At 35.2% G+C, this 26,094-nt stretch overlaps 1 protein-coding gene across 2 annotated transcripts; it reads left to right on the plus strand.

Moving 5' to 3' along the window:
• Positions 1-261: 261 nt before the first annotated feature.
• On the plus strand, positions 262-23,562 carry LOC110465222 (myosin-3-like). Of its 2 annotated transcripts, XM_021520894.1 has the most exons (12): positions 262-464; positions 1,695-1,866; positions 2,488-2,637; positions 3,618-3,907; positions 4,874-4,978; positions 10,039-10,134; positions 13,335-13,439; positions 15,419-15,523; positions 17,014-17,215; positions 18,841-18,960; positions 19,381-19,479; positions 22,698-23,562. In XM_021520894.1, the coding sequence occupies exons 1-12, from the start codon at positions 391-393 to the stop codon at positions 22,992-22,994; spliced, it is 1,815 nt and encodes a 604-aa protein (XP_021376569.1). In that variant the 5' UTR covers positions 262-390; the 3' UTR covers positions 22,995-23,562. The 2 variants fall into 2 exon arrangements, with proteins under 2 accessions (XP_021376569.1, XP_021376570.1); XM_021520895.1 differs by lacking the exon at positions 13,335-13,439.
• The last annotated feature ends 2,532 nt before the right edge of the window (positions 23,563-26,094 follow it).

Here is a 26,094-nt window from a genome sequence, read left to right on the forward strand (position 1 = left end):
GAAGCCAAAAAAAAGGTCTTAATATACATGTAGGCCTACGTACATTGAACATGTATATATGTGCATGATATGTGTGTGACGCACAGCGGCAGACTTATAGTTATGTCGTAATATTAAAATAAATGGTAAAAGCATACATATAAGTTATATAGATACATTTTCATATCCTTTGCTTATTATGGTACAACAATTATGTTATTTTTACGACTTGGTCCTTCTTGTGCCTCTTTTCATAAGTAATGATTTCTCCCCTCAATCGATCTTAATCCCACCAATGGCCTTCACCTACAAGCAGGGCCGGCAGGTTGATTTGTGAACGCCAATGACTTTCCGGGTAGATATACCTATATTTATCAATTTCATTCCTAACTTGTAATTGACATCGTAGTTATGAGCAGTTTAAGGAATTCATTTCGCCGCGGAAAACGTGAGAGTAAAAGGCGAAATAATCAGCTCACTCCAAGGTATGATATTTTCTACTTTCGTTATTAATGGATAAGATTTGTATTCTACTTTCGTTATCAAAAGTAAAAGAGTGTGTTTTTGGTATCAGGCATTATTTTTACGTTTCTACACGAGTTCATATGGGTGATTTCTGCTGTAATCCTTATATTGGTTATAAATTATCTTCACCGACGTTAAAGTTGCGTTCATATTTATTTTAATATTAAGGGTGGTTTTGCAGAACAAAAGAGTTAACTCCCTTGTAACAATGTTTCCTATAAATGAATCTTTTCACAAAAATCGATATTACTTCAAAGGCATGTAAAATTTTGTTATATTTTAAAATAAAATTGTCCATCTTAGCATATATTTGTAAACAATAATGTTTGTTCAAGGGCAGAAGATATCAGTTTATTTCACATAACGGATATGTTGTACGTATTATAGCTAGGTAGGGATTAATTGATGTGGAAAGCTTTATTGATTTGTAAAGGAGGAAAAGGTATTGATCCACATCACATGTGCAATGGAGTGTCTGCATATAGTTATTCCTAGATTCAAAGTCTGATTTCCATATGTATTGCGTTTTTTCTTCCCTAGCGCAAACTGCATGTTACCATATTTAGCCCCCAACTTAATAACATTTGTAATTCAATACCAATAGAAATTCTGAAGCAGTTCTAGCTAGCTCCTGTAGGTAAATTCATAGAAGAAAATGTAACTTGTTGAAGGAAGGCAAGGATTATAATGGATATGTAACACAACTGAGCTCATAATTACAGCTTGCATTGAAAATGGTTGCTACGTACTCTAAATTCAGCAGTGATGAGAATGCAGTTACTATACTTATTAATACATATATAGAGGATATATATTTAAGTCATATCATAGCATACACATGCATGACATTAATTATAGATCTGAGATACATTAATGATCCAATTAAGTCACATCACATTCATCTATTGTTATATATTTCAGTGTTTACTGTTAATTCTGTTCTGATTTAAGTCCGGTCACTTTAGAGGATCTTTAGAGGATCTTTATAGATCCTGTAGACAACAGTAAATAAACTGAACTTATATATATAATTATTACATGTTGTTGTGATCAACAAGTTTATTTACCCTATATATACATGTACATGAAAAAATGGAAACCTATATATGCTACATTTCATTTATGTGGTAGATATGCAGTACTTTGACAGGCCAAACAAAATTTCTATTATTTGATTTGTTTGATTGTAGAGAAATTAAAGCTGATGATGTCCATGAAAGTCTTGACAACATTAAAAAGACCACCAAAGACTGTAAGGCTATACATAGGAAGTGGGAAAAAGACAAGCATTTTGAGCAAGTGAACAATACATATCTAACCAAGGCCAACACATTAATTGGTTATGTGGATGAATATAGACAGGTAAATATCATAAATTAATCTTTTAACACTTTGTATTTGGAAAAATGTCTGTGAAATGTATTTTTACAACATTACTTATTAAATATTTGTAAAATATTCATTTACCCATGATATGTTTATATTCTGAGTGTAAAATATTGTGAACAATTCATAAATGTTCATCAATTATTCATGAATAGTTACATTTTGTGTAATTAATTAATGAATTCATGAACATCAATCTCTTTAATTAAATATTTCTTGAATACTTATAAATGTATAGTGCAAATACTCGCATTCATCAGATCATCAACGTTCATTATCATTCATTAATTCCAACATCATATGAATATTCAATTCATGAACAGAGGACAAACTGCAATTTTCTTCCGTGATTACTCCTACAGTTTATTGGAAGAACCAAATGTTGTTAACAAACAATGTGCCACATAATTACAAAGAAATTGTAAAAAAGGATACAATGTACCTAATGCATTAATGCAATATGGTACATATATGATTAACCCTTTCACCACTGCAAACCATAATGGACACATCCAGATCAATGCATGGTAGAGTCTACTAAAGTTACTTAGCTAGGGATGTTAAAGATTAATTGATTGGAATGAATTATATTTTCAGCAACTAGACTTATCCTGGCCAAATAGTAAAGAGGTGGAAGACTTGAAGGATCGTAATTACAAATTAGCTCGAGAGAAAGAAGATGCAGATTATTTTCTAGAAGAAGCTCAATTGGAAATTAAGAAACTGAAGGATCGTCTGGGAGAGCCGGTAAGACAATGACAGTGGTATCATCAATGTGCTGTAAGTTTAAATTAAAATCAATTGGCAGATATACAGTTTATTTTACACAATCAGTCCATAATTATATCATGTTCAAATTTATCAAGGTAGCTATTTCTGAGATCAGTTCTAAAGTTATAAACACACCGATGACTACTAACTAGGAATTAGCTAAATGATCTATAAATGTCATGTGGCATTCTTATTATGTCTTTGCCAGAATAAAAGTAGTGGCTAAAACAGGCCAGTAAAATAGTAGCTAAAACAAGACAGAACAAATATTAGCTAAAAAAAGTCCAGAAATAATAGTAGCTAAAAAAGTCCAGAAATAATAGTAGCTAAAACAGGCTAGAAATAATAGAAGCTAAAACAGGCTAGAAATGATAGAAGCTAAAACAGGCTAGAAATAATAGAAGCTAAAAACAGGCAAGACATAACAGTAGCTAGATTCTGGTAAAAAAGCATAACATCACTGTATATATGTGCAGACTCCTGAAACAGTTCTTCTGGTGGGTCCTAACTCCTGGGGAAAATACTTTTGTCTGCCAACTGATATGACATAAAAAAAAAATGTTATGTAGAATTCAGAATAATATCCATCAGTTTGGTATAAATGATAAACTAAAGGCTAAGTTTAATTATTTTGAACACAAATAAGAATTGAAAACTTATTTTGCGAGCTTTTAAAAACGTCTGTTTTCTTTGTCAAGCAAAGCGTGTTAATTAATAAAATAACCGGTGTTATGATTCTAAACCCCTAAAAACAACTCACTATAAGCCATATATACAGTGTGCCAGTCAGCTATCAAAAATCAAAGAGAGACATTTCGCTCAATGGCACTATAATACTACAGGCATTATAATACATTTTATTTGCAAAATATATATGTAGATAAGTATGATGTAATTACGATGCTAGTTTAGACAGATGATTAAGAACATACATATATTGAATTGCTGTGTTGTAGCAAACCTCTGGTAGAAGAAGAGATAGACAAAAGAAACCTGAAAATATGCCTAAACGTCCAGCTGAACGTGAAATTGACAAGGAATCAGAACCATTCGATGACCATAAGCGTGCAAGGAAAGATTCGGGGAGTCTTGACCGAAGGGATCCATCCCGTGAGCCTATTCCTCGTCATGACAGCAGAAACTCTCAGAGAGGCAGGAAGGAAAGTAGAAGTAATAATGAGGCTGTTGAGAAGGAGATCGAGGAGCTTAAGAAGAAAGTAGAAAAACTTCAAGAAGAAAATAAGTCGTGAGTGCATGTGACCGCTTTAAGTTAAGGCTACTGAATTAATAAAACCAAACTTGCATAACATTTGACATTTGATGTTGTAGCTATAAATTTAGTTTATTATGGCTGCTGAAGAAATAAACTTAACTTATGTAACATGTTAATGTCACTTGATGTTGCAAATCAAACAATCAATGCATCATCGGAGACAAAGTTTCATAACTGTTAAAAAGCTTTTTATTTTGTCTGTTCTTGCTTGGCATTGTTCACATAACATCCATAATTACCTTAATTCACATTTTTCTTTTACTTTTTCTCAAAAAGTGCTTTTAAAACTAAATTGATAAGATTTGGCAGAAAGATGCCATTGCCAAAGGCAAACCGAAATTGTATTGTTTCTACAAATAAATATATATAAATGTTTCACTTACAATATATTTACAGTCACAGTACTGTCTATTTAAACAATAAATACCTTCATGCATTCTAATGTTTTGTACAGTCTATAAATACTATCCAATTATAGCCTTTTGCTGAGGTCGATACCTGGATTTATCGACCCGAGAAAATATGTATTGACCGAGGACACAGTCCGAGGTCAATATATCTTTTCTCAGGTCGATAAATTCAGGTACCGTATTGACCGAAGTTAAAGGCTACAATTGTTTTGATTAATTTACAAAACAGTAATGTAAGCAATCTCGAAAAAAACACAACAAAAAAGTGGGACGGTGCATTGTTGGAGACGTACAGTACGTCATAATTCTATTTTTAGAAACACCCAGTCCTTCAACAAAAATCATGCGCTCCAAGACAATATCGGTTTTTATCAGTAGACATATATGATGCACTTCTGCCCAATCACTTGTCGGGAATAATATGAAAAATAATAAATGTAGTTACATATGGCAAGAGTTTCTACTGTATAAATATCAATTCTATAAGTTGACATTTCAGTTTGAAATATTTCAAATTAAAATTATTCAGATTGTCTGAGGGTCGAGCGAGTGCTGTAAAGGCATTGAATGCTGCAAGGGATGAAGCAGCTAGAAACAAACAGCAGATGGAGTCAAGTGATGCTTCAGTAGCAAGGTAATGTGGGTAATGTATGGCTAGGGAATACATATAGAGTTACTGCCCTTGTTGTGACGAGTGATGCTTCAGTAGCAAGGTAATGTGTGTCATGTAGCTGTAGGGAATACATATAGAGTTACTGCCCTTGTTGTGACGAGTGATGCTTCAGTAGCAAGGTAATTAAATGTGTGTAATGTAGCTAGGGAAAACATATAGGGTTACTGCCCTTGTTTGACAATTAAGTGATGCTTCAGTAGCAAGGTAATGTGTGCAATGTAGCTAGGGAATACATAAAGAGCTACTGTCATTGTTGTGACGAGTGATGCTACAGTAGCAAGGGAATGTGTGTATTGTAACTAGGGAATACATATAGAGTTACTGCCCTTGTTGTGACGAGTGATGCTACAGTAGCAAGGTTATGTGTGCAATGTAGCTAGGGAATAATTATAGAGTTACTGCCCTTGTTGTAATGAGTGATGCTACAGTAGCAAGGTAATGTGTGTATTGTAACTAGGGAATACATATAGAGTTACTGCCCTTGTTGTGACGAATGATGCTACAGTAGCAAGGTTATGTGTGTAATGTAGCTAGGGAATAATTATAGAGTTTCTGCCCTTGTTTTGTGACGAGTGATGCTACAGTAGCAAGGTAATGTGTGTAATGTATGGCTAGGGAATAATTATAGAGTTTCTGCCCTTGTTGTGATGAGTGATGCTACAGTAGCAAGGTAATTTGTGCAATGTAGCTAGGGAACACATATAGAGTTACTGTCCTTGTTTTGACGAGTGATGCTTCAGTAGCAAGGTAATTAAATGTGTGTAATGTAGCTCGGCCATAATTATAGAGTTTCTGTCCTTGTTGTGATGTGTGATGCTACAGTAGCAATGTAATGTGTGAAATGTAGCTAGGGAATAATTAGAGAGTTTCTGCCCTTGTTGGGATGAGTGATGCTACAGAAGCAAGGTAATGTGTGCAATGTAGCAAGGGAATAAATATAGAGTTCCTGCCCTTGTTTTGTGACGAGGGATGCTACAGTAGCAAGTTAATGTGTGTAATGTATGTCTAGGGAATAATTATAGAGATTCTGCCCTTGGTTTGTGACGAGTGATGCTTCAGTAGCAAGGTAATGTTCGTAATTTAGCTAGGGAATACATAAGCAAGGTAATGTGTGCAATGTAGCTAGAGAATACATATAGAGTTACCGTCCTTGTTTTGACGAGTGATGCTACCGTAGCAAGGTTATGTGTTCAATATAGCTAGGGAATACATAAAGAGTTACTGTCCTTGTTGTGATGAGTGATGCTAAAGTAGCAAGGTAATTTGTGTAATGTATGGCTAAGGAATAATTATAGAGTTGCTGCCCTTGTTGTGATGAGTGATGCTAAAGTAGCAAGGTAATTTGTGCAATGTAGCTAGGGAATGCATATAGAGTTACTGTCCTTGTTGTGATGTGTGATGCTACAGTAGCAATGTAATGTGTGAAATGTAGCTAGGGAATAGATATAGAGTTACTGCCCGTGTAATGTATGGCTAGCGAATATATAAAAAGTTACTGCCCTTGGTGTTATGAGTGATGCTACAGTAGCTAGGTAATGTGTGTAATGCAGCTAGGGAATACATATAAAGTTAATGTCGTTGTTGTGATGAGTGATGCCACAGTAGCAAGGTACTGTGTGTAATGTCTGGCTAGGGAATACATATAAAGTTAATGGCGTTGTTGTGATGAGTGATGCTAAAGTAGCAAGGTAATTTGTGCAATGTAGCTAGGGAACACATATAGAGTTACTGTCCTTGTTGTGACGAGTGGTGCTACAGGAGCAAGGTTATGTGTGCAATGCAGCTAGGGAATACATATAAAGTTACTGCCCTTGTTGCGAAGAGTGATGCTAAAGTAACAAGGTAATGTGTGTCATGTAGCTGTAGGGAATACATATAGAGCTACTGTCCTTGTTTTGACGATTGATGCTACAGTAACAAGGTAATGTGTGTCATGTAGCTGTAGGGAATACATATAGAGTTCCTGCCCTTGTTGTGACGAGTTATGCTACAGTAGCAAGGGTATGTGTGCAATATAGCTAGGGAATACATAAAGAGTTACTGTCATTGTTGTTGGGAGTGATGGTACAGTAGCAAGGTAATATGTGTAATGTATGGCTAAGGAATAATTATAGAGTTACTGCCCTCGTTGTGACGAGTGATGCCACAGTAACAAGGTAATGTGTGTGATGTATGGCTAGGGAATCATTAAAGAGTTTCTGCCCTTGTTGGGATGAGTGATGCTACAGAAGCAAGGTAATGTGTGTAATGCATGGCTAGGGAATAATTATAGAGATTCTGCCCTTGGTTTGTGACGAGTGATGCTCCAGTAACAAGGTAATGTGTGTTATGTAGCTAGGGAATACGTATAGAGTTACTGCCCTTCTTGTGACGAGTGATGCTCCAGTAACAAGGTAATGTGTGTTATGTAGCTAGGGAATACGTATAGAGTTACTGCCCTTGCTGTGACGAGTGATGCTATAGTAGCAAGGTAATGTGCGTATTGTAACTAGGGAATACTTATAGCGACACTGTCCTTGTTGTGACGTGTGAGGCTACAGTAGCAAGGTAATATGGGTAATGTATGGCTAGGGGATAAATATAGAGTTTTTGCCCTTGTTTTGTGACGAGTGGTGCTACGGTAGCAAGGTAATGTGTATAATGTATGGCTAGCGAATATATAAAAAGTTACTGCCCTTGGTGTGAAGAATGATGCTACTGTAACAAGGTAATGTGTGTTATGTATGGCAAGAGAATAAATATAGAGTTACTGCCCCTGTTGTGACGAGTGATGATACAGTAGCAAGGTAATATGGGTAATGTATGGCTAGGGTATAAATATAGAGTTTCTGCCCTCGTTTTGTGACGAGTGATCCTACAGTAGCAAGGTAAGGTGTGTCTTTTTACTCGGGAATACATATAGAGTTGTTGCCGTTGTTCTAATGAGTGATGCCACAGTAGCACGGTAATGTGTGTAATGTGTGGCGAGGGAATACATATAGAGCTACTGTCCTTGTTTTGACGAGTGATGCTTCAGTAGCAAGGTAATGTTCGTAATTTAGCTAGGGAATACATATAGAGTTACTGTCCTTGTTTTGACGAGTGATGCTACAGTAGCAAGGTTATGTGTGCAATATAGCTAGGGAATACATATAGAGTTACTGTCCTTGTTGTGACGTGTGATGCTACAGTAGCAAGGTTATGTGTGCAATGTAGCTAGGGAATACATCTAGAGTTACTGTCCTTGTTGTGACGCGTGATGCTACAGTAGCAAGGCTATGTGTGCAATATAGCTAGGGAATACATATAAAGTTAATGTCGTTGTTGTGATGAGTGATGCGACAGTAGCAAGGTAATGTGTGGAATGTATGGCTAGGGAGTAAATATAGAGTTACTGCCCTTGTTATGTGTGTAATGTAGCTAGGGAATAAATATAGAGCTACTACCCTTGTTGTGACGAGTGATACATATAGTGTTACTGCCCTTGTTGTGATGAGTCATGCTACAGTAGCAAGGTAATGTATGCAATGTAGCTAGGGAATGCATATAGAGTTACTACCCTTTTTGTGACGAGTGATGCTACCGTAGCAAGGTAATGTGTGTAATGCAGCTAGGGAATACATATAGCGTTACTGTCCTTGTTGTGACGTTTGATGCTACAGTAGCAAGGGTATGTGTGCAATATAGCTAGGGAATACATATAGAGTAACTGCCCTTGTTGTGACGAGCGATGCTACAGTAGCAAGGTTATGAGTGCAATATAGCTAGGGAATACATATAGCGTTACTGTCCTTGTTGTGACCAGTGATGCTACAGTAGCAAGGCTATGTGTGCAATATAGCTAGGGAATACATATAGCGTTACTGTCCTTGTTGTGACCAGTGATGCTACAGTAGCAACGTTATGTGTGCAATGTAGCTAGAGAATACATATAGTGTTACTGCCCTTGTTGTGACGAGCGATGCTACAGTAGCAAGGTTATGAGTGCAATATAGCTAGGGAATACATATAAAGTTAATGTCGTTGTTGTGATGAGTGATGCTACAGTAGCAAGGAATACATATAGAGTTACTGTCCTTGTTGTGACCAGTGATGCTACAGTAGCAACGTTATGTGTGCAATGTAGCTAGGGAATACATACAGCGTTACTGTCCTTGTTGTGACGAGTGGTGCTACAGTAGCAAGGGAATTTGTGCAATGTAGCTAGGGAATACATATAGTAGGGAATACATATAGAGTTACTACCCTTGTTGTGACGAGTGATGCTACAGTAGCAAGGTAATGTATGCAATGTAGCTAGGGAAAACATATAGAGTTACTGCCCTTGTTGTGACGAGTGATGCTACAGTAGCAAGGTAATGTGTGTAATGTATGGCTAGAGAATAAATATAGAGTTACTGCCCTTGTTGTGTTGAGTGATGCTAGAGTAGCACGGTAATGGTTTTAATGTAGCTTGGGAATTACTATAGAGTTACTGCCCTTGTTGCAATGAGTGTTGCTAAGTAGCGAGGTTATGTGCGCAATGTATAGCTAGGGAATTATTATAGAGGTATATGTACTGCACTTGTTGTAATGAGTGATGCTAAGTAGCAAGGTATAATGTGTGCATTGTGGCTAGAGAATAGAAAGAGTTACTGCCCTTGTTTTGTGACAAGTGACATTAAGAAGCTTGGTAATGTGTACAATATGGCTAATAAATGATATAGAGTAGCTGTCCTTGTTGTGAGGAAATATGATTATCTAGTATTTATTTCCCAGTGATTATAGATATGTTTCTAGGGCCCAGTTGAAAAAAAAACAAGATTTAGTGAGGCAAAGGAATCAAAGAATCATTATATTTAACTTTTGTTCACTTATATGCAGATTAACCAATTTGTCCAGGAAAAACTTATCTTTGGATTAATTTGTTTTTCACATGTATGCCAAAGTTTTAATATCCTGAACAAGTGGACTTTCTGTGCTTTGAAACCTCCTCAACACAAGTGTTTCACAGAGGTAGAAATTACAACCTTTGTAAAATCATTAACTTTTATTTTTCAAAGTTATCATCAAACTATTGACCAGTTGAAAAGACAGTGCAGCGATTTGAATGTTTCGCTCAACAATGAGAGGCAGTCAAGGAGTGAACTGCAACAAAGGTGAATATTGCATTTAATACGTTTGCAACAATTTGAAATAAAAGGATCAATTATGAGTACAATGCCATGCAAATGCATGTACATTGATACCAAACTGTATATTGGCCCTGCAATGTCGGGTATAACCGCAACAAGGACATTCTTACTGCATGTACATCAGGACATTTTTGTGACTGCATGTGATGATTCTTGATAAATTATTTTTACGATTCATTTGACACACCAATAGGCTAGGGTTATGTCATTCTCAATACTCCAGGGGTTAAGCTCACTTACGCTCTCTGCATTCCTGGAATATGTCAAAGCAAAATTGAAATCTCAGTGTGGGCCACCTTGTTGATGAGACAAGATGACAAGTTTGATCCTTTGATATAAATCAAAAGAATCTCGCAGTCACGTCACGTAATGGTAAATATTGTCAGGCTTTTAAGTCGGGTGCCGCTCCTTATTGTTATCTTCAAAGGACAGTTATCAGCCTAGCGATTGGTCAGTTTTTCTTTACCGGAGACCAATCAAACAGCTATCTTTGTGCCTTCAATTTTACTATGACATATTCCAGGGGTGTAGAGAGCGAAATTGAGCGTAACCCCTGGAGTATCGAGGATGGGGTTATGTCTATACGATACGTAACTGATGATCAGTACAGTTTTGTAAAAATTGTAAAATGGGATTTGAGTTTAAACCTTTAAACCTTAGCATACTAAGTAGTACATATATACCATCCAACATGATCTAGAAGTCTAAGAAGGCTTATATTTTTCTCAAAATTTTCATGCATAAAATAATGATATATTTGTATCTTTGTTAAATTTTTATCTTTAGATAATTATAACATAGTTTAAAAATACTTTTAAGATAGTGGCACTAAGTTAATTCATTTATAGGTATGAGAAATAACATTTTATTTGTTGTGAACAAATTTGCTGGGCTATTTTTACTTAACCTATTTTTTAGGTTGTATAAAAAGGACTATTTATTTTTATATTCTCACAATGAAGCATAATACAAGATCTTGAAAAGGTCTTACCTTGGGATGGCCTAATACAATTGTTAAAGGAAAGGAGATCTCTTTTGATTTGAGTTCCTTATACAGTATTACATTACATACCCTGTAAATAATACTTTTATTGTAGTTTCTTTTGTATACACTCGTCGAAAGACAAGCCGTATCATGTAATGATGTGAGTGGGCCGGCGGGTGACAAGGCGGGCACAGATGGTGTCAATCTGCTTGATATCTCGAGTAATTTTAAATGGATTCATTTTAATCTTCACAGGACAATTAGAAACAATGAATGTGCGGACAAGGTCGATAACCACCATTATCCGACTGTTGTTTTCCGAGTTATGACCCTTCAATCAATTGGTGAAACAGTGTCTGCTTGATGTCTCGAGAAATTTTCAATGAATTAACTTCAAACTTCATGGGAAGATGAGTTACCATGGCAGCTATGACAAGCTGGATAACCACCACTTTTTGTGTCGCCTGCGAAAAGCTGGTGACACATAGGTATTGCTATGTCGGCGTCGTCCGAACAGAGGTTTTCGTGCGATAACTTGAGTTTCCTTGGGCCGATCAAACTCAAACTTCATGCACTGCTTCCTTACCAAAAGTGCTTACTTGGGATTGCTTTTCAGGTTCAAAGGTCAAGGTCACTGTTACTATAAATAGAAAATCTGTTTTCGTGCGATAACTTGACTTTCCTTGGGCCGATCAAACTCAAACTTCATGCAGTGCTTCCTTACCAAAAATGCTTGCTTGGGATTGCTTTTCAGGTCCGAAGATCAAAGGTCAAGGTCACTGTTACTATAAATAGAAAATCTGTTTTCGTGCGATAACTTGAGTTTCCTTTGGCCGATCAAACTCAAACTTCATGCAGTGCTTCCTTACCAAAAATGCTTGCTTGGGATTGCTTTTCAGGTCCGAAGATCAAAGGTCAAGGTCACTGTTACTATAAATAGAAAATCTGTTTTCGTGCGATAACTTGAGTTTCCTTTGGCCGATCAAACTCAAACTTCATGCAGTGCTTCCTNTATCCACAAGTTTATTCATTTATTTATGGGAAACCATCCAACAAATCACACAAATTAAACTTGGATTGAGACAATGAGTATCCATAGCAAGTTCCTTAAAACTCAGAGTATTCTTCCCAGAACAACAGATTATATAACAAAATGATGCCATCCAAAAACATAATCTATGATTATTGCTTACTTTTAACATTGTTTCTTGAAATGAAAAGTGTATCTTTTCTTCGTAATCTCCCAGCTTCCTGCGCAGGCGACACATCCACTTCCGTGGAATTCTTGTTTACTGTAATGTATAGGGAGTTATGCCCCTTGAATCAGTGGAGTGAGTGTAGTTACAATTATCTGACCATAACTATAACAGACTCATTCCTCTTGGTTTCATTAACGGAATATACTACATGCACTCCAAGATGTTTTATTGTACTCATTGATCAACCAGGTTTATAAGATCTCAAATCATTTCTCCTTTAACATCAATTACTCAAAAATGTTTCATGCATTTTAATGATATAAACAACTGCTCATTCAACGTGTGAGGGTGTATTCTGTATTGTTTTGTGGTAGCAAAGCATTAAAATCATGCATAAATTATCAAACCTAAAATAATCTTGATAACACTTCCTCCAAATTGCAAGTATATAGGTTAAAGTGATTTGAACTTCTTCCTCAATGACAAATTGTTACTCATCATTGTTTTTTCAGTAATTTTTGAAGATAGTTAAAATGTTAAAAACCAATAGAAGTCAAAAGATAGAAATCTTTTTGTAGGAATCTATACTTTCATGTGAATTTACAAGAATTATTGATTGTCATTTAGAACAACAGTATGCATATTTCAATGAATTCTTGAAAAGGACAGTATCAAACACAGCAGTACAAAGTTTTTATCAAAGTTACCACGAGATACTTTGATTTACTGTGGACATGACTCAAGCCAGCACTCAAGAGAAAAGAAAAGATCAAAATTACTTAGAAAAATGTTTTATGTAAAGATGACACATTTCTGTTCAGATCTCTGGTCCTCCAATTGTCATAGTGTGATCACACTTTATATAATTAACTTACAATTGAACAAACAATTTTGATTGAAATTCTTCATCACATTAAATGATAAATATAAATAATTATTAATGCTCAAAAACATACCAGTCTCTCCTTTGTAATTTACAGTCTGAATCAAAGTAAGTCAAAAGAAGAAAATCTAAATGACACCATTGACAGGCTACAGAACAATCTGAAATTAGAAGGACAAGCCAAGGCAGAGGCATTGATGAGGTGAAATTTAAACTCTTGTACTAACACTCGATCAAATTACTGACCCCATTAACTCACTCACCCCTGAAGACACATTTAAGCTCTTCCAATTCAAAGTTTGGAATAGTTCATTATGACATTTCAGGGGTAAGGGAGTTAATGTATGCAAAAACCTTTGTTGTGTTTAATACTAAATTCTTTTCTTTGAGTAGCTGAGTTTAAAAAGGAACACAGCTAGCAGTGTACAGTAGCGTACAGCGGTCATGTTTTTTTTTTTACACATTGAATAATTAACCCCTGTAGTATTACATGTATCAAAATAAAGAAATAAAAAAACCCGCTAAAATTGGCGTATACATGATGAAGTGGACTATATGTGAGGTTCATAATTTTTCAAAAAACAAAAAAATTAAAATAATTTAAGACGACAGTTTTGGGCATTATGATTAACTAATCTATGTCTTATACAAGACAAAAGCTAGCTTTTCATGTCTATTTTTGTACTCAGCACATGTGTAAATATTGTGAAAGTATTTCTGTTACAGATGGGCAATATTTAATTTCAGACAGGTTTTAAGAAAAAAAATACTACTTGCAGGGGTCAAATTTTGGATGAAAAAATCATGTTCTTTTGCATTTTTTGGTGTTTTTTCATGTGGTAACCATGGTTTTTACAAGTCCCAAATATGGGAAAAACAGTTTTTGAAAAACAGTTCAGTCTTCTAAATAAAATATAATCAAAATGTAGTTTATAAATATATATATATATGTAGGTGGCCGTATATGGGTTGTGCAGGTTGAATCCACTATCCATGTTTATCCGAGACATGCCCTTTATTTTTAGGATCAGGCCATTTCTACTGTACTCTGCTATCACATAGATATGGATTGACTGAGGGTTGTACTTCTCTTTGCAGAAATGCAGCTTGATAAAGTACACTATAAGTATTCCTCAGGAAAGAAATTAACTTGTACTTTCCCTGTAGAAATTAAGTAACATTTATAATGATCACACTGAATATCCCTCTTTAGTCCCTTCTCTCACATTAGGACCAGTACAATACACCATCATAGGTGTCGACCTCGAAATCTCAAATGAGGGAGATCTCCCTAAATGCATATTGATCTCCAATAAGGGAGAAAGTGTGTGAAACTGCTTTGCTCAATTTATCTTTCCATTTTGGTGAATCAAAATAACTCCAAAAAGCATTCATTTCATTCAGACACACCTGTTATAATCATTACACACACCCTGCAGTAATAAGGAGGCCAATTGACCACAGGATGTAGATTTTGAGTTTGTGTGAGTCTGCGTGGACTCAAATGAGGGAGTTTTAAGGGTGATTGGTAGATTTTGGTCAAAATGAAGGAGTCTGCCCTCCTAATGAGGAAGGGTTGACAGTTATGCACCATGGTCGTATCTCCCCAATTAGGGAAACACAAATATATATATATACAAAGCATGATATAATTCCATGTAATGATATTTTCATGTTTATTTGTGAGAAAAAAATACATGCAAATTTTGCTTTCTTGTAATGCAGCTTAATACCACTCCTACAGGGACACAGATCATAATATATACCATTAATTTTTGTGTGTCTTATCTAAAGAATCACAATTATCCTTCTATTATAGGAATTACATGTAACACAATGAAACAACACACCAGTATCCCCCTGATACAAAGTGTACGACCATAAAGGGATATGGATATAACGTTCTACATTTTTAATGCAAATAGCATTTATTTGGAAATAAAACAAGTTTATGGAAAATTAAATAAATTGCTTTTAGTTAGAGGAACAGCAAGACATAATTCCATGCTTTAACTATTTTCGTGTTTATCTTGCTTTCTTGTAACATACTTCTTCTCCACAAGTAAGTTTAATTCCTTCATATGTTCTGTTATTTGTTGTCCGATTCGAAAATTACTTGTTTAGTGATATATATTGTATCACACTCAATAAAATGTACTGGTCTACCTTTTTAATTTGCAGTCTCCAGCATAGTCAGTCAAAAGAGGAAAATCTTCGTGACACCATTGACAGGCTACAGAGAAACCTTTCCTCTGAAAGACAGGCCAAGGACGAGGCATTGATAAGGTAATGTCTAAACTCCTTTAAATTTACTAAGTCTCCGTCAAATGACTGACCGCCTAATGTATGAGAAAACCTCTGTTGTATTTTATTCAAAATCCTTTCCCTGAAGTGGCAAAGTTAAGAAACATAAATACATTAAACAAGAGGCCCAGAGGGGCTTGCATCGCTCACATGTTTCTTTCGTTACATGAAACTGACAAAGGTAACTTCAGACCAAATTTTGTAACTAGAACGTACACACAGGACATTTTAACATCTCTTAAATGGTTCTTAAGAAATTGTTCTTTGAAATTTGAAATTTGAATTTTAAAGCTTTTAACCCACGTTGACCTTTGACTCCGGCTAACACTTTAAGTTGACCTTTGACCTCATAACTGTAATAAAGAAAACAATTCACACAGCTGGTCTGCATATATAACATACCAAGGTATTATGACTCTAGTCCAAATGGTTCTTAGGATATTGTTGTTTGAAGTTTGTAACATACATACATATGTATTTGAACCCTGTGACCTTGAAACTAGGTCAAGGCAATTTTAATGAGAAAAGTTTATAGCATTCAATCCCAGGTACATGTATACCTACTGGCCAAAAATCATGACCCTAGGTCCTCCAGTCCTTCAGAAGAAGTCGTTCAAAAGAAAAAGTTGACAGACGGACGATGGACGCCGCAGTACATACAGCATAAGCTCACATGGCCCTTCGGCAGAGGATGCATTAATAACTTAAGGTCATATTTAAGTGTTCCATACTAAATCTCATCAGTTTACCCTCCTGCCACCCTCTTCCAAAAAAAAAAGAAATGTATGGAAAACACTCTATACTGTTTTATTCTATGCAGAATCCTTCTCCTGGAAGAATAGTGAAAACATTGAATTTGTATCCGATGCAATATTCAATAAAATCTTTGTGAAATGAAATAGAGAAGTACTCCTGTATATCTCATTGGAGAATGCAGATATATATGTACACCCTTTTTTTTTTTTGCCTATCTCAGAACGTATATAGATTAATTAAACCCCTATATCCCTGTCTAGGGCAACTACCTGAAGTACACCATCCTCCATCACACTACAGCATTACGAGTGATATAATCCATTTTCAATTTTTAAAGAAACACACGGGGAGAATATTATAATATATACCCTGAGATTTGCTGTAACCTTGACGGTCTTATAGGTGTCCACTTTGAGTAGTGGCATGGTTCATAATATACCACACTTTACAGACTGTTTAATTCAATATTATTCCTTTCCCGTCTAAATTTTGTATTTTATAAATTAAAGGGTTTGACGCCCCTGTATTTCTATTTAAACGGTAGTTTAGACAATCAAACTTCAACAGGTTGGCCCCTTACCAATAGCTATCTGATGCAATGTAATTCGATATATCTATTACCAAAATGTATAGGTGCATCGTACCTGTGGGTGTGTTATTGTGTTGAACTGATGATGTCAGGGTTTTAATTAGATGAATTATATATTCGTACACAGACTCAGTGCTGTCGCTGGTAACAAGCTTCGTGACAATAACCCGGCTATCACTGACCTTAGCGACCCAAACCGCCCGATGAAACTGGCAGAGAAGGTATCAGAGCTTTATGACAATGAGTGGACCAATGCCATGGAGAATCTTGAGAATGACTGCAAAATAGAGGAGGTAGAGGCCATTAAACTTCTTCTTGATATCGTAAAGGTAAGTGTACTTTATAGATAATTTTGTATTAGCCCACCATCATCTGATGGTCGGCTAATCAATTCACCCTTTGTCCGTATAGTCCGTCATTAAACAATTCTTGTTCAATTATCACTATTTCTCAGAAAGTACTGAAAGGATCTTTCTCAAGTTTGATTTGAAGGTTCCCCTTGGTCACTATAGCTAGTTGTTCCTGTTTACTTTTGAGACTGATTGAATAAACAAAATGGCCAACAGGAAACTATTTTGAATATTGGCATTGAAGGTTTGTTAACTTTTTTTCTCAGGAACCACAGGAGGAATCATTCTCAAATTTGATTTGAAGGTTCCTCTTGGTCACTATAGCTAGTTGTTCCTGTTTACTTTTGAGACTGATTGAATAAACAAAATGGCCAACAGGCAACTATCTTGGATATTGGCATTGAAGGTTTGTTAACTTTTTTCTCAGGTCCCACAGGAGGGATCTTTCTTAAATGTGATGTGTAAGTTCCAATTGGTCTGTTGGCGATCATATATTTGCTTTTGAGACTGAACAGGTAAACAAATAGTCAACAGGTGGCCATCTTCGATTTTAACGGCGAAGGATCGTTATTGCTATGTCTAAGGAAATACTGGAGGGATCTTTCTCAGATTGGTTAGTAGGTTCCCCATGGTCCTTTAATATGCATGTTCACTTTTTAGACTGATCGGATAAACAAGATGGCCAACTGGCGGCCATCTTGGATTTTGACATTAAAGGTTTGTTGGTGCTATTTCTTAGGAAGTAGTTGTAGGTTTCCCTTGATCCTTATTAGTTAAGTTTTGATCATAAATTACCTCAAGGTGCATTTACTGTCAACATCACTCGATCAAACAGATAGAGAAAAGAAAAGAAAATATTGAAATGACAGAACTATAATGAAGATGGTATAATGGTGAATGCCAAGATCCCTCTGGGATGTCTTGTTAAATGTACTTAGATATACATTACAATAGCTTTTAACATGCTAGATATAGCTGTAATCTCAAGCTATTGAACCGTAAACAAATGGAAGTATTTCATATTTCCAATGGATCAGCGTATCTAATGATTTAAGCACTCAATAGTGTTATCCTGTGTACATACGCACCTTGATGTATATATAAATCAGGAGGGTTTACTGGAATCATGTTGTCCTCCTGTCCGTTGATCTGGCTGTTTTATTTAGAGACACCATTTTGTCTTATATCACGATGGATTTTGCCCGCTAATTATATAATCAACCATACATAAACCTGTCTATGCAATAGTGCAGTTAAGGATGAGAGAAATTTGAAACCTGATTTACAGCCTAACAAACTGGTCCAACAAGCTATAAGGAGCCAGTCTACCAGCTGCAGTATGTGAAATGAATTTTAATGTATACATGACTGTGTAAAAGTCATAAAACAGCTTTTTGTAAGGGACCAGATACAGGTGCACTTTCATCTCCATGTTAAATTAGTGTCTTTTAATATCATATATATATCTTACTCCAACTAAAATATATTGGCAGCAAATTTTAGGATATGGATATGCAGAGTCATGCAGGTTGTACATTTTTGTTTGCCTCTAGAATTTCTAGTTGTGCTTTTTAGCATTAATGATATTTCATCTTTTCTGTTAGAATGTATTTACAAAATTTGAGGAGATTGGTGACGCTCAGACAGACTTTATAACTTCGCTGGAACTGCCTGTAGCTGTACCAGACATTGATGACCTTCGGGATACTGCCAGGCCACTTCTGGTGAATAGCATTCTGCAATAGTTAAAAAGATCATTTTTCAGGGAGATGCAGTTGTGAATTTTATATCAAGCTAATATTTATCCACACATTTATATGCAAGAGTGTATCATATGTTAAATGTCATTTACTGCCCAAAATCAAATGAAGGAAGGAAGTTACTTCAAGCTGCAGGGTTCCAAAAATAAAACTGTTGATAAAACATTAATTATCTTTTGATTTTAAGTGATCAGGTGAAACAAATGAGCATTATAGAGATTTTATATTGAAATATTTTATGTATGTTTATTCTGTAAGCTTTTTTTTGCTGCAAAATATTTCATATCTATATCGTAAGAATCCTGAAAGGCAGGGTTAAATACATGTATGGACAGTCAGATTTAGCTTTATCTTACTGATTACATCATATAACTTTTATTTAAGAACACTGGGATGTTAACAAAGCTACCAGCAGAAATCACAAAGCCACTAAAAGACTACCGCAAGACAAGCTGTGGAGCTGTAAGCCCGCTGCTGTTTGAGGTAAGGGATTTGTCAATATCAGGCTGTTAGCTTACCAGTTTGTTCAGGGTTTTGACATTATCAGGCTATTATATTAGCAGATAATTTGTTGGAGGTAAAAGTTTCTGCTAGAAGCACGCTGTAAGCTGATTGCTGTTTGAGGTAAGGGTTTTGTCATTATCAGGCTATTATATTCACAGATAATTTGTTGGAGGTCATGTTTCTTCCAGTAGCATGCTGTACGCTGATTGCTGTTTGAGGTTAGGGTTTTGTCAATATCAGGCTGTTAGCCAACCAGTTGTTTGACCTAAGGGTTTTGTCATTATATTAGGGGACAACTTGTTGGAGGTAATACTATGTTTCTGCCAATAGCAGCGTGTTAACATATTGCTGTGTGAGGTAAGGTCTTTTGCAGTGTTTGACTGTTAGCATATAGCACTTGTGGGACAGGCTGTGTCGGGGTGCATAGTCTGTCAAAGACAAAAAATCTTCCTGCTCTATGTGAAGTAAAGTTTTTGCCAGATGAATAGCATGTTTTTAATTGAGTTCCCTCAGGGCAAGCATTTAGCTCACTACTTTGAGCTCTGTAAGTAGTCTGAAAACTGTTAGAGTTTGATATCAGGAATATGTTACATATAATGTAAGTTGCTAGTGCAATAAGTATGATATCGAGATTCTGTTAAGTTGATAGTGCAATTCTTTGTAAGGTAGGAGTTCCAGTGGGCTGTAAGCTGAACGCTGTTTTAGGTGAAGGGGTTTTATCTGCAGGCTGTTATAGTCAAGTACTGATTATGTTAAGGTTCTGTTAGGATTTTTATCTGATGGAGTTTCAGATAAAAAAGCTCTTTCAGGATGTAACCACAATGCTGTCTGAGGATTGGGGAAATCTCAGGCTGTTGTCAGATAGGTAAGCTCACCAACAGCTTGGTGAGGAGGTATGAGTTGGTGAAAGTTATATACATGTATGTCAGGTCAATGTTGGAGGTAGGTGTTCATTCCAGCTGTTTGACAGTGGACAGTGTTTTCAGTATGGGTTCTTACAGACCATTATCCATCAGTACAGATTCTAACAGACAATTATCCATCAGTACAAGTTCTAACAGACCGTTATCCATCGGTACAGATTCTAACAGACAATTATCCATCAGTACAAGTTCTAGCAGACCGTTATACATCAGTACAAGATTTAACAGACAGTTATAATCTATCAGTACAGATTCTAACAGACCGTTATCCATCAGTGCAAGTTGTAACAGACCATTTTACGTCAGTACAAGATTTAACAGACAGTTATAATATATCAGTACAGATTCTAACAGACCGTTATCCATCAGTACAAGTTGTAACAGACCATTTTACATCAGTACAAGATTTAACAGACAGTTATAATATATCAGTACAGATTCTAACAGACCGTTATCCATCAGTACAAGTTCTAACAGACCGTTTTATATCAGTACAATATTTAACAGACAGTTATCCATCAGTACACGTTTTAACAGACAGTTATCAATCAGTACACGTTTTAACAGACAGTTATTCATCAGTACAAGTTTTAACAGACAGTTATTCATCAGTACAAGTTTTAACAGACTGTTATCCATCAGTACACGTTTTAACAGACTGTTATCCTTCAGTACAATTTTAACGGACAGTTATCCACCAGTACAAGTTTTAACATACCGTTATCCATCAATACAAGTGTTACAGATTGATCCATCAGTACACATTTTAACAGACAATTATCCATCAGTACTAGTTTTACAGATTTATCCATCAGTACAAGTTTTAACAGACAGTTATACATCAGTACACGTTTTAACAGATAGTTATATTATCCATCAGTACAAGTTTTAACGGACAGTTTTCCACCTGTACAAGTTTAAACAGTTTTCCACCAGTACATGTTTTACACATTTATCCATCAGTACAAGTTTAAACAGACAGTTAGCCACCAGTACAAGTTTTAACAGACAGTTATCCATTAATACAAGTTTTACAGATTGATCCATCAGTACAAATCTTAACAGACAGTTATCCACCGGATCAGTACTAGTTTTACAGATTTATCCATCAGTACAAGTTTTACAGATTTATCCATCAGTACAAGTTTTAACAGACAGTTATGTATTAGTACAAGTTTTAACAGACTGTTATGTATTAGTACAAGTTTTAACAGACAGTTATTCATCAGTACATGTTTTAACAGACAGTTATTCATCAGTAAAATTTTAACAGACTGTTATATATCCATCAGTACAATTTTAACAGACAGTTATCCACCAGTACAAGTTTTAACATACCGTTATCCATCAATATAAGTTTTACAGATTGATCCATCAGTACAAATTTTAACAGACAGTTATCCATCAGTACTAGTTTTACAGATTTATCCACCAGTACAAGTTTTAACAGACAGTTATACATCAGTACACGTTTTAACTGACAGTTATCCATCAGTACAAGTTTTAACGGACTAGTTTTCCACCAGTACAAGTTTAAACAGACAGTTTTCCACCAGTACAAGTTTTACAGATTTATCCATAAGTACAAGTTTTAACAGACAGTTAGCCACCAGTACAAGTTTTAACAGACAGTTATCCATCAATACAAGTTTTACAGATTGATCCATCAGTACAAATGTTAACAGACAGTTATCCACCGGATCAGTACTAGTTTTACAGATTTATCCATCAGTACAAGTTTTAACAGACAGTTATTGGTCAGTACAAGTTTTAACAGACAGTGATCAATCAGCTGTACGTGTAAGGTTAAACTTCCGTCTAGTTAATGCTAGAATACCTCTTGTGTTAATGTTATGTTTAACAATGTTGGCTTGCTGTTTGAGGTATTATTACGTCAGGTTAACATTGTTAACAAGCTGTTTGGGAGTCTTAACCATGCTTTATGGATTTGGTAGTTAAGAAGTATGTGGCTGCTGTTTGAAGTAAGTGTTGTAGAGTACAATACTTCACAAATAGTGTCAGTATATTTTAATCTGCATGCATGTAGTTAACAATGTTTTGCTGATTGGTTAAACTGTAACTTGTACGAATGTTCAGCACTTGTTTTCCTATCAAAGAACTATACTTTATTTTACTGATTGGTTGATAACTTTCGGAGATTTTATCAAAATATTTTCATTGCAATTTCCTATGTGAATGTACTCTTTAATTTGAAGTTGGACATTTTGCACTCAAAATGTTTATTGACCACATTTTTGTTATTTTGTCTGACAGGTTATGAAGTCAAGGCTGCAAAAGCTACACAACATGGATGCTGATACGATTAAGGCATGTGACCAGTTCATCAAAGACACTGTGTCGTATGTCTGGATGATGCGAGTGCAGGACCCACCCGTCCATATCGAGTGGGAGTTCTCGCATGGTGAGAAATTTGATCACGACCGGCTCAGATCCTACACCAAAGGAGGAGACCGTGTCAACTACGTGGTCTGGCCTATCCTCTATCTGCACAAAGGTGGACCAATGCTAGCGAAAGGGGTGGCCCAGGGCATGAAAACTAAACCAAAATAAGTCGTGGGCAAGCTAGGCTTCCCATACTGACAAGGATTCCCATATTTTAAATATGACTGTACGGTTCTCATAATTTGAATTTTGTTTTTTTTCTAATGTTTGCCATGAGGCAAGACAAAAGGAAATGTAAAGACTGGTCCAAAATGCATTACCTTTGTTAAAGAGATGGCCAGGACTATTGACTAGAAAAAAAGGGGGAAACAAATAATTTTGCAAACATTTAACCCATCATAATTGTCCCAGCTAGGAGCAAAATAATGGAACACTCACTGAAATTGATTAGCACATTGATTGTTCTGTATTGCCACTTTGTATAATTTATATTAAGATCCAGTGAAATTTTGTGGAAATGCAGGTAAAAATGTGAATAACAACAGGTATTGGGCTAGAGATTTGTTTCTTCCTAGGTGTAGGTTTGTATCCCTATACAGTAATTGTCATGCTTCTTTCTTGTATCTGTTAGACTACCTGACCTGCATTTTATTTGCTGTATTTATTAACATATTATGTCTTTGCGTATTGCAGAGTTAACTTCTCTTGTGAGCAGATATTGATTGTTATGTCATTGGTTTGTGTGAGAAAATGACGTTGTTTTCTCAAAAATTGATGACGTTACTCTCACATACAAATGACGTAACAATCAATACCTTCTTACAAGAGAGGATAACTCTGCAATCCGCAAAGACGGAATACTGAACAGCAAATGATGACTTGTATAGTAAATAGCATTAAATCTTGGTATTTCTGGGTTGTAGAAATAAGAATGAGGCAGAAAATGGATGGCATGTGTTTTCATCCATATGTTATAATTATTTTAATGTAAAATTTAATGATGAACAGCTTAACTGAAATGAGTATTGGTCGTGACCTGTGATGAACGGTTGTGGAAAAATAATATATTGTATAATTTGCTTGAAATTAAAGAAGTAAATTTAACAAACACTGGTTGTCTACATATATATATATTTGTGAACTTTTATATGTACATTACTGCAAAATACATTTTAGTATTATTCATCATAATTGAATAAAAGTAATTATATAATGATACATTAGTACTTTAAGCTTGTAGTTAGAGAGGGAGAATATATACAGTTCATTTTGTATTTAATTCGAGTTGTAGAACACTTTCTTTTCACGAAAATTGGCATACTTATATTCATATACTTTTCTTTAAATATAAATTAGTATCTACTCGAAACTGTCAAATATCATGTTTTTATTTCGTTTTTAGAATTATGAAAATGACCCTGTCGCAAACAGTGGGGTCGCTTCAGAAAGATAAAATCCTTTCATTTTATCGGACTTGAGCTGAGTTTTTGAGTTTTGAATTAGACGATGTCAGAGTGAAAGACAATGCCTGTTGTAAAAAAAAATCCCTAACCCTAACCCTAACCCAACATCAGCGTCACCTGACGTAATACTTGTGATACATTTACCAGTGTTTGTCGCACTGATGAAGCGTAAACAAGATCTCGTTCTGGGGTCATCACAGTGTACGTCACACAGAACAATATCACAGTGTACGTCACACAGAACAATATCGTATTCAAACCCCCAAAAAGTGTTTTTGTTTCATATCACTGCCCCAAAACAAATTATGCCTGCGTGTCAATTTCTAACAGTTATTAAACAAATATTTGTATAAGGAATGTTAACCGATACACTCGTAATATGTATTCAAATGGAACTTCAGAAGTATTTATTTCTTACTTGAATTATTAATTGAGTTTAAGAAAAGAAAATCCTAGTATGAAAAGTGCTCTATGCATACAGAGCAAGATACGTGTGGTTTGATGCTTTCTTAATGTATGCTGCTATAGTTACATATATATATTTATATATTTACATAGTATATGGTTTCCACATTTTTTAAAATTAGATAGCTTTGAGGTAAAGTTTTCATGGATTTATGTTTTACTTCTAAATAATTCGATTTTATTCTGTTGACACTTGATTTAAAGTAAGAGTGCAATAATTTTTTCCATTTATTATGTTTAATTCAGTGGGCTTTTCCCCCATCCAATGTTATGATAATGACTTTAATTCTAGTAAATATTCCACAATGTGCTCTGGTTGTTATAATTATCAATTCATTAAGAATGATTTTTTTTTTTCTCTCAAGATATTGATGTCTATTTACTCGTACACCCCCTGAAGACGCATTTGAACTCTTCCAATTCAAAGGTTGGAATAGTTCCTTATGAAATTCCAAGGTCGAATTGCGTTGTGATCCATGTTTAAGATTTATCTAATTTTCAATTGTATAAGGAATGAATAAAATGCCAGTTGATTGCTGTAAGATTGACCTTTACTTATGTAGTAATGCATTTCTCCTTGATCACTATTGGAAATGGTTGTGCGTATTATTTTTAAAAGATCAAGAGCATTTTTCTAGAAGGTATTTTCTCAATTGATTATTAGTGTGTGTTTATTTTACACGGTTGCTTACAACACAATATAACATATATAATATCATTATGTAACATTAATGCAGATGATAAATATTTCATTAAATTCCATGGCATGTGAATTATTTCAAATTTAATAGTTTTGTCTTAAAAGAGTTAGCGAAACCTTTAAATTGCTAGAAGTTGTGTAACATTATCATATTTGTGATTCCATGATTTACATTTTATGTGCAGTCAGTAAAAGATCCTGACATTCCAAGTATCTTCATGCATGATTAACTGTAAAGTACAATGGGCTTTATATTTTACCTTTTTTGAAGTCGACTATTTTGTTCTAATATAAGCTGAATAGAAGAGCTAGGCTATTCTCCAAAAGCTCATGTCTTGTTACCTATCCATCATCTTTTGTTTAATGTTTAACCAGAAACAGTTTTATCAAAGCGTTATTAATGTAGTCGATAGTGTGTGTGTGATGTTGTTTGGGTTTCATAATACCAATTTACAGCATGTTAATTGTTTTTGGTATGTAATTCCTTGTCATGTCTGTCCAGTCCCCTGAAATAGGTTTGGTCATATGAAAATACAAAATTTTATAGCATTTGTCTTCTTTTTTTTGGACATAACCTGGTTAAACGTTGTTTGCAGTAAACGTGAACCCCATGTGTGTTACATGTATCGCAGTATTGGAA

The sequence above is a fragment of the Mizuhopecten yessoensis genome, unplaced genomic scaffold (genome assembly GCF_002113885.1).
Source record: "Mizuhopecten yessoensis strain PY_sf001 unplaced genomic scaffold, ASM211388v2 scaffold11063, whole genome shotgun sequence".
NCBI classification, from domain to species: Eukaryota; Metazoa; Mollusca; class Bivalvia; order Pectinida; family Pectinidae; genus Mizuhopecten; species Mizuhopecten yessoensis.